Source organism: Peromyscus maniculatus, chromosome 4 (assembly GCF_049852395.1).
Source record: "Peromyscus maniculatus bairdii isolate BWxNUB_F1_BW_parent chromosome 4, HU_Pman_BW_mat_3.1, whole genome shotgun sequence".
Lineage (NCBI taxonomy): Eukaryota > Metazoa > Chordata > Mammalia > Rodentia > Cricetidae > Peromyscus > Peromyscus maniculatus.
Window position 1 is genome coordinate 71,189,984 of NC_134855.1, and position 14,386 is coordinate 71,204,369.

The 14,386-nt window shown below is 39.2% G+C and overlaps 1 protein-coding gene across 1 annotated transcript in view; it reads right to left on the reverse strand.

Moving 5' to 3' along the window:
• Hsd17b12 (hydroxysteroid 17-beta dehydrogenase 12) overlaps positions 1-14,386 on the reverse strand; it is a 140,783-nt gene that overhangs the window by 75,332 nt on the left and 51,065 nt on the right. Inside the window, exons 2-3 of the mRNA XM_042275778.2 lie at positions 13,775-13,821; positions 11,157-11,232 (exon numbers count right to left, since the gene is read on the reverse strand). Of these exons, the coding sequence (XP_042131712.1) occupies positions 11,157-11,232; positions 13,775-13,821 (123 nt within the window). The remainder of the gene's footprint in view (positions 1-11,156; positions 11,233-13,774; positions 13,822-14,386) is intronic.

A 14,386-nucleotide genomic window follows, 5' to 3' on the forward strand; every position in this document is an offset into this window, starting at 1 on the left:
ACTAATTGGTAGATATGCACATTTCTAACAAAATACCCACCCATATTACAGATGTTGTTCTCCATATCAGTAAACGACTGGTAACAAACAGTAATGGAGCTGAAATAGCTACATTTGGTGAGGCTGACCACTGGGGCATATTTTTGACAGGGTCTCACACTAGCTTAGACAACTAGAATATGTGTGCCAAAATCAGAACATAACTAAATAGCAAAGCATCTTTCTGTGCAAATTTAAGAAGTCAGTGAGTTCCACAAAAGCACCACAGTCAGCAACACAACACTTGAGAAGTGCCCACATCCCTCTGAATGAAATTAAGTTTGCTGTAAAAAATGCAGGACTGGGTCCTTCTCTCTTTAGAATCTGATGTAAACCAAAGTGTTAATAGCCTTGTGCAAAAACAAAACTTATATTTATCAGAAAATCTATGAATGGTTTATAAAAAAAAAAAGCAGGGGGTGAGGAAGAAGGCCAATATATCTGCTGCCTTCTGCAGTATAAGACAAAATTACTCTTTTGCTTCAAACTGAAAAAAACATGAAGTGATGGTTTTCACATCTGAAAACAAACAACACAAGGCAGTGATCCCTAAAAGAAATGAAACAAGTGTTTGAGCCCTATGACTGCTCTCACTTCAGCCTGGAAAGATTATTTTAGGTGGTGAAGAGAAGAGAAACTCAGAGCCTAGCTATCCCTTCTGAACTGAGGAACCAGTACACAAACAATCAAGTCATTACAAATATTTTGTATGTTTAAGGATACAGATGAACATTTTAAGAAGAAATAAAGACAAAATAGTGATCTATTAAAATTGTAAAATAAATTTCTATGTATAGAGAAAAAATACAATGTCTGGATAAAAAAACCTCAATGTTGCAATAAACAGATCAGACACTGTAGGAAAGTACATGAATGTAAATTCCTATCAACAGCACTAGTACAAGGAAATATAATGATAACTTCAGTGTGAAATAAAAGAACTAAGGTTCCATATTTTCCCATTATGGAAATTATCAGCTTAAGAAACTACAAGCAAGACAAACAGGAAGAAAAATAACACTAAGAGGAAGAAACTACAAGAAGTAAACCATTTACAGAGAAAAATCTTTAACAAAAGCAAACAGTGGAGATTTCTACACACTCACTCATGTAAAAAGGTGAGAATGAGAGCAGATATTTTTGTTTAAGTTGTTAGAAACAAGGAAAGCAAAAGGCATAAATTACTGAAAAACATAGCCACATCCCTGTCACTCAGAATTTTATACCCAGATAAAATGCCTTTGAAAAATACAGAAATTTACAAAACAACCTACAAAAAGTACTGAAGGGGATCCAGGTAAGGAAGTGAAGGGGACAACCCCTGAGACTCCTCATTGAAATCATCTATACAACCTTTAAAAGAAACAATATTTACAGCTAATAAACGAAGCAATGAAATAATAAAAAGCATATAGTTTAGAAATGCAGGCAGAAAAAAATGAAACTGAGATCAAAGAGCAAGATAAATAGAGAGTAAAGAGTAAATAGACAGACTTTAACCCAGCAGATTTCAATTCAGATTACTGGCTCCTTTAAATGCAAAAGAGAATCTGAATAGTTTATAAAAACTAACTAATGTACTTTCTTAAAGCTAATAAAAGAAAATTATCAAAGGCAATAATTCTAATGCTTGAAATGGACTCACCATTTCAGAAAAGTCAATCCTTGTAGAAATGGATGAGCTTGACCACCTTAAACCTGTTGCATAGTTCAGGCTGGCCTTGTACCCCTGGTCCTCCTGCTTCTGCCTCTCAAGTGCTGGGATTACAGAGATAAACTATTACTCTAACTATTAGTTGACTCGAAACTTCAGGGCCACAAATGATTTAAACTCAGTAACTTTTCACAACCTATAGGGAAATTAAATGCCATCTGTTTGACAAAGTTGGTGCCAATGATGATTCTGTTGCTCTGTAATGTCAACTTAAAAATAATCTCTGTGGTTCTTAGCTTGACTATAAAATACAGCCACAAATCATGGTTAGTTAAATAATGAAGCATCTTTGGTTATGTGGACAAATTCTAAAGATTAAAGTTCATAAAGAAAACTCCAATTAGGATGGCAAACTCAATGTGCCTTGTGTACCAGCTTACAGCAACACTACATAAAGTTAACATTTTAATGCAAAATTGGAAATGCTAACTTGTCTAAATTTATGCAAAACTAGAGTATAAGACATTGAAATTAAAAAAAAAATGCTCACAAATTAAATAGTCTGGAACCAGTTGTTGAGGGGAAAATTGATCTTTGAGAATATAAAAGTTTGTCCTGTCTCTTCATTCTCCACCCTGGCAAGCCTATGATTTCCCCAGAACACTCCCTTCCAAAAACAGTCGGTTAACTTTGAGTTGCTGTGTTGATTGCTGCCTCTTGCTGTTGGATGTTTTGTTTCCAAGGCTGTTTTAGAAGAAATTAAATTTCCTAACAACAGTTATTCGTTGCAGCGGTGCTTTCGTTGACCTCTGTCAACTTTATGTTTTTTTAAATGTCTTTACAAATTTGGGCCTTAAATTAAGAATAAAATTATTGATTACAATACATTTACACCAAAACACTATGGTCCTTCTTAGACAGGCATCAAGGAGCCACACTGAGCAGACCCATCTGCAGTGCATTCTCCACACTCCTCCTTAGCTCTGCTCTCTGCTGGGAGCTGCTCTGTTAAATCCACGAAAGATGGTCAACATCCTAGTCAACTGTACATAGACAAGGTGTAACTAATGAATACAATCTGATGTGTCACACTTCTGATGATGGATGAAACATACCTGTGATCCTCTGCAATGATAGACACACTGCAAATAAAGTATTTTCTGAGATTATGTCTCTAAATACAGAGTACTCTTGTTATATGGCAGCAATTTTAAAACATAATTTATGGAAGTCTCTAGAGAGTTTCCAGTATCTTTGGTATACATAATAAGGCTCGTGCCCTCAGGATAACCACTGACTAAGTCATACTAATTGGTTCTACATTATATTCCACCCTGACTGTGCTAATTACAATAATAAAATTTAAAAGTTAAGTGGTTCCTACTTTCCCTAAGCTTACCTAATAGCCCTAACCACATGCCAGAGGTAAAAAAATCTGAGTCCCAAGGAAGAAACATGAGAAATGGCTCAGTAGATAAAAGCACTTACTGTTATTTCCAAGGACCACAGTTTGGATCTCAGCATCCATGTTAGGCTACTCACAACCACCTGTAAATTCCTGCTCCAGGGGGATCCAATACCTCTTTTGCAGAGTCCCACACACAAATGCAGACATACATACATACAAATATACATATACATATAATATACATATATGTGTGTATGTATGTATTAGTAAAAGATGAATCAGTACACTTGGCTATGCTTGATGTTTCAGAGAATGAAATCCTGGATCAGTTTTTCTACCCAGTGTAACATAACATTGGCATCAAAAACAGACCACCAGATAGTCAATACCAAGAAACTGAGTCAATAAAAATTTAAAAGACTCTATATTCCAAAGTCAGATGCTTTGTAAATCCAAATGAACCTAATGACAATTTTTACTTTTTTCTTTCTTAATTTTTCACTAATTCACATGGGAGCTAGTTATATTTGGGCAAACTGAACTGAATATTTTGAGTGTTGTGTTCCTCCCGATCCTTCTAATTCAGCAAATACTCTTTGGGAAACTATAATGCAGCTTACAAGCAGCCCCAGGTTGTCATGTCAAGTGCAGATGGTACTTTCTGATGGCATTCCCTGCTACACAGAAGTTACTCGGCATGAAGTGGAGCTCAAGGGGATGGGGAGAGGGCAAGAAACAGAAGGGTAGGGAGTATGGTGGCAGGGTCAGCAGGGCACGGCAGTGTACACTCAACACACATGTTAAGATTTTATTTTTTTAAAAAAGGGGGAGCGAAGCTCAGTAGTGGAGTGTCTTCTACTTGTGACTGACACCCTGGAGTTGATTCCCCCTCTACCCCCTCCTCAGCACTAAGGAGAGGGGTAGAGAGGAAAAGTCTGGTCTCATGGCTACTTTGATGAACAGACTGTGGTAACTGTATGCATCAAGACTAGTCCTAGAAAGACAGGGGTGTGTGTCTGCCTGGTCCTTCTAAAGCATGTTCTCTTGGGTAAAATATGTAGTATGTAAGAACTCCAGCTACTCAGTTACCACTCTGCAGGCACTCCAGACAACAGTCAGAGTGAGTCCAGCCTTCAACAACCTCCTGCCATGGCATCAGAAAGAAGCTATCTTCCCATACTAGACCATCCATCCACCAGCAGCAGCACATCACTGAGTGACTGCAGCAGCACATGAGGAACAAAAGAATTATCCACCTCAGTGCTGGTGAAATTCCTAAGTAGCAGAGCTAACAAGCATCTGAACAGTGGCCGCTTTACCACAGTTAAATTTAAGGTGGTTTGTTAAGCAGTGATACTGTTAGAATTCTGCCCTCACTCCAGCTACATGGCTGCACATGCGCAGTTCAGGAGTTAAGCAAAAGGTCTTACATCTTACATCATCAGTGTGCACTGGCCACTGGTGTAGCTCCCTACCGGGAGCCCTTAAAAAAAGCTGGACACAGACTCCACCCTCTCTCTCACTGCTTCCCCCCATCTCTCTCTCAGCCCTCCACACGTGCTCCTTCCCAGGCCTAGTTCTCTTTATACTCCTTATAAAGCTCTCTGTAAACTAGGTAGTTGTGACTTTTCCTCGAGGTAACCAGCGCCATTTATCATCCTTTCAGATACTGAGACACAAACTAGTAAACAAAGTGTGTGGGTTTAAAGGAGAACAGAATACATACAAAATGTAACATATTCACTGGCTTGGTTTGTAAAACCAATGAAATCAATAGTCAAATATGACATAACATATCTCTATTGAGTTATTTTACTTTAAATGGCAAAATATTTATTTGCATTGGTTAGTAGGAATCTATCTTCCTTCTTATGAGGACATAATTAACTAGTGTAGCTGGAGTTTTCTCCAGTCCTGCCTGGCCTGTGGTCAAGACAAATCTCTCTCACCCACCGGTCCTGCAGCTGCTCAGACCCAAATAAACACACTCAGGCTAATACTATTTAAAACTGCTTGGCCATTAGCTCAAGCCTACCACTGACTAGCTCTTACACTTTAACTCAGTCCATTTCTGTTAAACTATATGTTGCCATGTGTTCCGTGGCTTTACCTGTGTGCCTGTTACATGCTGCTCCTTGGATGGCAGGCTGGTGTCTCCTGACTCAGCCTTCCACTTCCCAGAATTCTCCTCTCTGCTTATCCTGCATATAATATACTTCCTGCCTGGCTACTGGCCAATCAGCATTTTATTTATCAATCAATCAGAGCAACACATTCACAGCATACAGAAAGACATCCCCTGCAAACTAGAACAAATTTATAACCAGAATCATACCAGAAATGTTCATTTAATGTCAAATCTCAATTTGGCATGACAAGCCCACTGGTAAAGAAAAGGAATTTCTAGCCGGGCGGTGGTGGCGCACGCCTTTAATCCCAGCACTCGGGAGGCAGAGCCAGGCGGATCTCTGTGAGTTCGAGGCCAGCCTGGGCTACCAAGTGAGTCCCAGGAAAGGCGCAAAGCTACACAGAGAAACCCTGTCTCGAAAACCCCCCCCAAAAAAAAAAAAAAAAAAAAAAAAAAAGAAAAGGAATTTCATTCCCATATGTGAATCCAACACTGAGAGACTTAAAAAGTCAGTCTTAGAGGTAGCACAGAATGCCACTTTCTGGAAAGCCACAGAACTGACATATTAGGACATTTAAGAAAGGAGGTCCCTCCACACCCATAAGTACAACATACAAAACGAGTGGGGACAAGGATGAATGGACCTGATTCCTAGCCTCGAACTGTGTACTTCTGGCACTGTAGAGGTGATTTAAGAAATACAACTCTAGGGCATATGTGTTTCCTCTCTCATCTTAACACCATGGGCTTCTAGTTCCACTAAACATAAAACACAAAGGGCTTTGCTCACTGCCGCTTCTTGTTGCCCTTGTGTAAAGGAAACAGGCCAACTGTACTGGACATCCAATCAATGGTACTGTGACAGCATTCAACGTGATGGGCTGTGCTGAGGAGATGATGGCAGTGCAGGCAAGGCTGTCATGACCAATGACCCGAGTGTGACCTCCAGGATGCTCACCGGAGATGGAGAGCACCGACTCCAATTTAGCCTCTGATTTCCTCACACGAGCACACCAGATTAATTAATTAACTAATGAACTCGTTCCCATAGTTATAATTTGGAGCCATCAAGACAGCTTGGCAAATAGAGGTGTGTGCCATCACGTCTGATGACAGAAGCCCACATAGAGGTGGGTGAGAACTGACTCCATACACTTACCATGGCACATGTGTACACACACACACACACACACACACACACACACACACACACACAATAGTAAATGGTTTTTAAAAATTGTGAAACAAACTTATTTTGTCAAAGCTACATCTTAGTTGGACTGATTTAAACACAAATAAGGACTGAAAAGTGAAATGAACATTCTGCCTTAATCTTATTCTTCTGTTGACTAGAAACCAGGAAAATTTTCATTTGTAAAAGGGTTGCATTGGAGAGATGAAGTCTTGGAATGAGAGCCATCCTAAAGCTTTAACCAGGAGATAAATTACAAAACAAAAACAAAAGTGCCTTTGTTTGTGTTTCATCAAAGCTGATTAAAGTGCATCCAATCAGAAGAACTGACTGCCACAGAATCACCTGAGCTGTAAATGCCACCAGCTTTAACAGCTATGAGCTCAGGCTGCTCTTCACTGGTCTCTGTGTCGTGCTTCATTGTAAACAAAATCTAGCTCCACCTTCAAAACTTAGCTAGGACTTTTTTCTTTGAGACACCAAAACTGGCAAAAATGGTTAACAAAGAAATAATCCTGGTTCACAATAATAAGTATATTACATGGTCATAGCTCTGAGACAGGTCCCTTTACAAAGACCTGGAACGTACCCTTTCCTGGAGATACCTGCAGTCCTGTGCAACTTTAGAAGCCCGAAAAACTGCCTTCACATCCACAAAGAACTGCTTCTCAAGGTATAAACACCAAGTCTGCGTGGCGATGGCGGACAGATGGTGAGAAGCAGCAAGCAGGGCCTCCTTCTCTTTGGTTGGCACATCTCCCTCTCTCAGTCACAGTGGAATGGGAGGGATGAGTTTTGCTCACTTACTGAGGGTGTGTACCTTGTTAAACCAACCTGAGTGACTGACAGAGAGTCAGCAACCAGAGTGGGCTCCTGAGAACACCACCAGAGGATGTGTACATTGGTCCAGCTGTGTCCTTGGAACAGAGAGCAGAGCTCCTTCTCAGTGGGAAACACCCACAATGCAACAAGGCACAGGGAAGGCAGAACTATTGAAAAAAATACCGTAGGGGACACAGCACTGCCATATTTGAGCTGGGTAGAGAGGAGGTGCACAGATTCTATGGCACACTACAGCTTCTTCCTGGTGCACTGTAACACAGGAGGAAATGACAAGGTGAGCCTTGTCAAGATGAGTAAAATGTGCTACTTTGTATTGGTAGAAAGAGAAATATGTGTGAAAATGGGTTTTTATGTTAGACTAAAAAATCAGAATGGGCCAATTTTCTTTATATGACTCACTTACCAGAGAACTAGGATTCGATGGCTTTATATATGGAAGGGGCTCAGTTAACCCCGTGGGCTGACTGAAACATGGGTGCTATGAGAGACTGCATTTAATAGCATTAGGTAGAGGCATAGACCAGAAGCCTTAAGAAAATCAGAATGATGAAACTGACTTATCATGTGTACCTTGTGCAATCATAATCCTGCTATTATTATATCCCCACAAGGGCCAGAGAATGCTTCTATCACCAAGGCTTCACTGTCATTTACTGGAGTGCTAGTACAGGGCATCAGGTATCCTGCCAATCACAAAACTCACCATACAAAATAACTTCTCTGTTGTTCCCTTACTAGCCCTTTGTACACAGTGCAGCTACTTAGTTATCTGCCTGTTTTTTATTTATTTAGATTTGTTTTTTTAATCATTCGTTGTCACTGTCTCTTTCACTAGAATATAGGTTACAGGAGAGCAAGGACTGCATCCTATTTGTTCATCACAGTATTTCAAATGCTTAGCATAGTACCATGTACACAGGCATTCAATAAGAGGTATTCAAAGTACCACCAAAGACACAGTTGTCCTTGTCAATATGAGATCCTGGACACAATCAGGAAAACACCATCCTCCCAAAAATAAGGTTTACATGTCGATTAAACCTTTTCATGGGAGTAGGAATGTAGCTCAATTGGTAGAGTATTTGCCTAGTATGCACTAAGGCTTGGGTTCAATTCCTAGATCCACTTTAACTGAGTGTGGTAGTGAACAGCAATCCTAGCACTCAGGAGACAGTGACAGGAGGGTCAGTCTCAAGTATATAGAATACTGGGCCAGTTTGAAATATATGAAGCTGTATCTCAACAACTTACCCTTATTTATAAATTACCTGTAATATATGTATTATGTATTTCATCAGCTTAGGACATGGTCTGCTGCTATAACTTCTATTTAAATGTGTATTTTGATCAGAAAATAAAAACAAAAACAAAATATTCCTTTTAATAAAGGTCAATTCAATGCCTGTCTTTTCTTCTATGAAAATACTTGAACAAGATGAAATTGCACCCAATATTCATGTTACCTTAAATTGTAAATTAACCAGATTCTCAAATATCATCAACTTGTATCTCTGGACCCACTCAACAAACTACATAAGTTGGCACACCTCTTAAGAATGCCCTAAGGTTGGGGCTGGAGAGATGGCTCAGAGGTTAAGAGCACCAACTTGCTCTTCCAGAGGTCCTGAGTTCAATTCCCAGCAACCACATGGTGGCTCACAACCATCTGTAATGAGATCTGGCACCCTCTTTTGTATACATAATAGATCAATCTTTAAAAAAAAAAAAAAAAGAATGCCCTAAGGTATCATTGCTTACTAGCAAGGAAACTGTGAATTCACTCCTACCAACATTTCAAGATTCAACATTATAGTTAATCAAGCTTCCATTTTCTGGTTATGAATCTTTATTTGTAGCAGCTAGCAACTGCTTTCATTAAGACTGAATTTCTGTCCACACCACTCTTAGAGCATTCCCACCACTCTTAAGAGTTATTAATACTAAGCACTCAAGAATGAGACAGGACCTAGACCTAAGTACTAAGTTACATTCCTCCCCTCAGGATCACTGGTGTCATGTCTTAATTCAAATTCACACTTCAGCAAAAATTGCAAATCAGTCCATGTCTTGATCCTTCAGAATTGCATTTATATAGCTGAAATCTTAAACATGAAAATGTCAAAAATCTACTAAATTCTACACATTAAGTGTTCAGTTTGTAAAGATTTGTGCTTACAATAAGGTTTAAAATGACTTATTTTTTTTGGAATTCCACATGCTTAACATTAGGAACCTCCAACTAAAGTTGGCTTTGGGGCTGGGGTGTAACTAGTGAAAGTACTTAGCCTTCGTGTGGCCCTGTGTTCCATCCTCAGCCCCCAAATCAAATCAGACTTGTTTTCTTACCTACAGACAAGTCTAATGTACAATCTGCTCACAGAGACTAGCTAGGGCAAGAGAAAAGTAACAAAAGCATGACCCTCACAGATATGTGGGAAAAGGTGAGGAGGAGCCAACAAAGCACTGTGGAATGCTGAAAGTGGGTGATGGGTGTTAATAATCCTCTCATCTGAATGGAGCACTCTGTTAGCTGGTTTCTCAGAAGCCAGTAAAGCCATGGCATCACAGATGTAAACAGACATTGTAACCAACTACAGATGTAACTCATGTACCACTCCTCTTCGGAAGCCCAGGCTTTGTTTTGAGACTGGATCTTACGCTTCCTTGCCCAAAGCCATTTCTAGCTTCAGTTTCAGTTCTTTTAAGGCACAAAGGATAGCACATGACACAACCAGAAACCAAATTTCTTTTACTTCTTACAAGTTTTCGAGTATTTTATACTTAATCTTAGTCATGCCAACTGCAAAGGAATTTCTGTGAGAACTTAGTTTTCAGAGCTAGCAACGTAGTTTTTAAATACATAACCCTCCTTTTTATAATAATACCTCATCATTACAGAATATGAACTCAGCATAAGTTCAGATACAAACACAACTCATTGTTAGCCAGCAAGAGTAAACCAATGTGACTGAACCAAGCATAAACATACAAGCATCACACATCACACCTCTAAGTGTGAGGTCTGTAGACAGTTAGCACACTGCTTTACCAAGGAAATGAACAGCACTGGCTAAATATCTGCTTAGTTTAGTAAAATCAGCTAAGAGACCATATGCATGTCAGAATTCAGGTACAGACAGTCTAGCTAACTAACATGAAAGATTACATGAAGCAGCTTCCCTGTCACATATGCTGGTTCCTGTCCCAGTGGATCTCAATCATATGCATCCGGTGTTTAGAAACACCGAAGTTCAAAATATTCCAGGACGTTTTTAAGATAAGGAATTTATTTTAGTAGAACATGATAAAATTTTACTCACAATTTAACTCTAAGTTCAACTAAACGTGTCATCAAAAGACATCTTAATCAAATCAAAATAGTTCTAAAATAATTTCATTAAGTTTTTGGAAGAGTAATAAAAATTTCTAAGTTAAAAAAAAATCATAGCCGGGCGGTGGTGGCGCACGCCTTTAATCCCAGCACTCGGGAGGCAGAGCCAGGCGGATCTCTGTGAGTTCGAGGCCAGCCTGGTCAACAGAGTGAGATCCAGGAAAGGTGCAAAGCTACACAGAGAAACCCTGTCTCGAAAAACAAAACAAAACAAAACAAAACAAAACAAAACAAAAATCATAATCTTAGCATTCAGGATGCAAACATAGAAGGATCCCACATTCAAAGCTGACATGCTATGTAACAAGTTCAAGGCTAAACAATGAGACTATCTCAATTTTTTTTAAATTTTATATTAGAAATTTAAGCCGTGTCATTAGAAATATGGAAGCTGCAGCATTTACTTACACTAAAGGAATGTGCTACTGGGCACCTGCTTGAAAAACTACTTAGACTGGCTGTACTACTTGGGTGATCTGGGCTTAAAATGTGAAAACTTACTGATTGCGCTGGAAACCTGATTCAGTTTATCCTGGGACCTGCTGATTAGGACGATCTTCATTCCACGCTTTGCTAACTGAAAACAATAAAAGAGATCTGAATTACATCTGTGAAGCGTATGCTAAAACAGAAATTAGATGTATTCCCATTTAAGAAAACCTCACCAGGTGGTCAGTCAAACTGAAAAAAACAAGTATCAGGAGCTGGTGATCCAAATGAACCCTGATTCCCCAGAACCTTCATTTCTAACCAAGCACTGATATCTTAAACCATTTGGAAGGATGGTGATTCCCACTTTTTATTTAGGCCTAAATACATGGTGTGGACTTTTTTTTAAATTGCTACATGTCTATAACTTCTGTAATTTCAAATTTAGGATTTAAAATGTTGTCATAGGTTAGATACATAAAATAAATATCAGTGGGCCAAAAGAGAAAACTACAGCTAAAATGTTAGCAGTTCCCATAAATACAATCAATCTTAAAATGTGTATTTGGGACTTGGTGGTTAACTGTCGGCTTTACTGTTGACTACATTTATAATCGCCATGGAAGCATACTTCCCAGTGTGTCTATGGGAATGGCTCTGGAAAAGTTTTACTAAGGAGAAAAGACCCACTCGAAATGTGGGCAGTTCCATGCCATGGGCTGGGGTTTGGGATTATTGTTAAAAAGATGAGCACAGTATTGCTAATTCTTGACGAAAGCTGTAGTAGACAACAGAGGTATAAGACATCACTGCCTGGGGGTCTTGCGGCCATGACCTCTCCACCTTGAACTGGAAGCCAGACTGAGCCTTCCGTAGGTTGCCTTTGTGGTTATTTTGTCAAAGGAATAAGTAACACAGGCATTAAAATGAAAGGGCAACCAAAGTAAAGTACATTAGCTACTGTTAATGAACAAATCAATACTGGATTTCTTGAAGAGAACCTTCTACGTACATATGTACACAATACCATGTAATGTTGCACAGAGTGAAAAACACTCACAGCGATGTATTCCTGTCATAGGGACACATAAATACGGAGGTAGAGAAAGAACACTAGAGGGCATAAAAGTTTATACTGAACTACCAGACAATTTACAAATGAGCAACACTCGGGAGATGTGAAGTGTAAGTGATTCAGTACACTCACTCCCAGTTATAAATCCTAAAGTCAGCTTTTATTAAGTAACAAGTAATATTGCAAATGAGGCTGTGGAAGATCATTTTTTATAAAAATAACAAGGCCTGGTAATTTGCTAAATTAATCTGCTATAAAACCACTAAAGAATCCATTAGCCCATATTGATACTTTAAGAAAAAAGAGAAACACATTAACAAAGGAGGAGGGGCAGGAAAAGCTCTTATTTATAGAAAAACACCAACTAGGCATGGTGGGTCATGGCTGTAATTCTAGAAAGAGGACTGCAATGAGCTTGTGGTCAGCCTGAGCTACATAATGTGTTCTAGACTAGCTTAGGCTACAGAGGAAGACATATATTAGAAAATCACTAAACTGTAACAGTAAACTAATTCAGGCAAAAATCATCAACAGGTGTGAAAAACACTGAACTAAAAATCAGCTAGAAAATAGGGTATATAGTCCCAAAGCATCACATCATATATTCCCCATTACTTTTATAATGAAGAACTGTGATAAATAACATCTTAATGAATTGTTTGCCTTAACACCATCAATAATGGAGCACATCGGTGTGTTGTGTCTCTTTTTTTTTTTTTTTTTTTTTGGTTTTTCGAGACAGGGTTTCTCTGTGTAGCTTTGCGCCTTTTCCTGGAACTCACTTGGTAGCCCAGGGTGGGAGTTGTGTCTCTTGATAGGATGAGGTCAGAAGAATTAATATCATTTTTATTACCATTTTTGTTAAATATGTTTACCCTGAATCTGATCATGAGGAGACAAATTCAATTTTGTCTGCAAAATAACGGGCTTGCATTTCTCCAAGTGTCACTTTTATAAGGAGCTGGAGAGTACATCTCAGTAGTAGAGCCCCTCCCTAGCACGATGCCTGGGGCCAGCAAGATGGCTCAGTGAGTAAAAGTACTTTTGCCACCAAGCCTGATGACTTGAATTTGATTCCAGGACCCATATGTTGGAATGAAAGAAATGGCTCCTCCCACAAGTTGTCCTCTGACTTTCACAAGCATGTTGTGGTATGCATGCAGCTACAAACACATAGACAAACAGTAAACGTGGGCTAGAGGGGTGGCTCAGCAGTTAAGAGTGCACTGCTCTTGCAGAGAACGCAAATTCACGTTGCAGCATGTATGTCAGGCTTCTTACAGCTGCCTGTAACTCTAGCTCCAGGAGATTCAATGCCCTCTTCTGCCTTCCTGTGTGGTATAAACACACACACACACACACACACACACACACACACACACACACACACACACAAATTAAAATCTTTAAAAACAAGAGGCAAAGGATCTCTGTAAGTTTGAGGCTAGCCTGGCTCACATAGAGAGTTCCAGGCCAGCCAGGGCTACATAGTGATACTGTCTAAAAATAAATAAATAAAACAAAATAAATGTAATAAAATTGTAATCAAGGCTACTATTTAAGAGATTATTCTATTTTTTTCTTATTTTTAAAATAGACTCTGAAAATCACCTACCTCTTCTGCATACGATTTTCCAATTCCATCAGTGCCACCTGTAACAACTAAGAAAAGAGAAGAATAGTTTACTTTAAGAACTACAGCAAGGAAGTGGTCCAGCTAGAAATCACCAGCATGCCCAAGAACACTAGTACAATATTTGATGTGAAAGAGCAATATCCAGTGCTAGCTGTGAAGCTTAGTGGTAGAGCACAGGACTTCCCATGCACAAGGCCCTAGTTTCAATTCCTATTGCAGGATATTTGATTGCACTGTGACACTACAAGACTATATTAATAGTCTTTATTAAAAGTTAACCTTGAACCATGTAGAAGAGTCCATGACTAGCTGGTCAGAATTAGCCACAGAGAATCTGGAGGACCGAGGGTGTGATACAACAGAGGCACAGGTAAGCTAGCACGGGGCTTAGAAAGACTCACTGGTCTTTTCGATCTGGGAAGGGGTGGAGAGTGTGTCAGGTGGTCATTTCTCTGCCACTTTCTTGATCTACCAGGTTTTCAATCCCTCTATCTGACTCCCGAGTTTTTATTAATAACAGAACAACTTAGATAAACACTTCAAATGCCTAGTGAAATAAATAGATAAATAAGCAACACCAGTACTCAAATT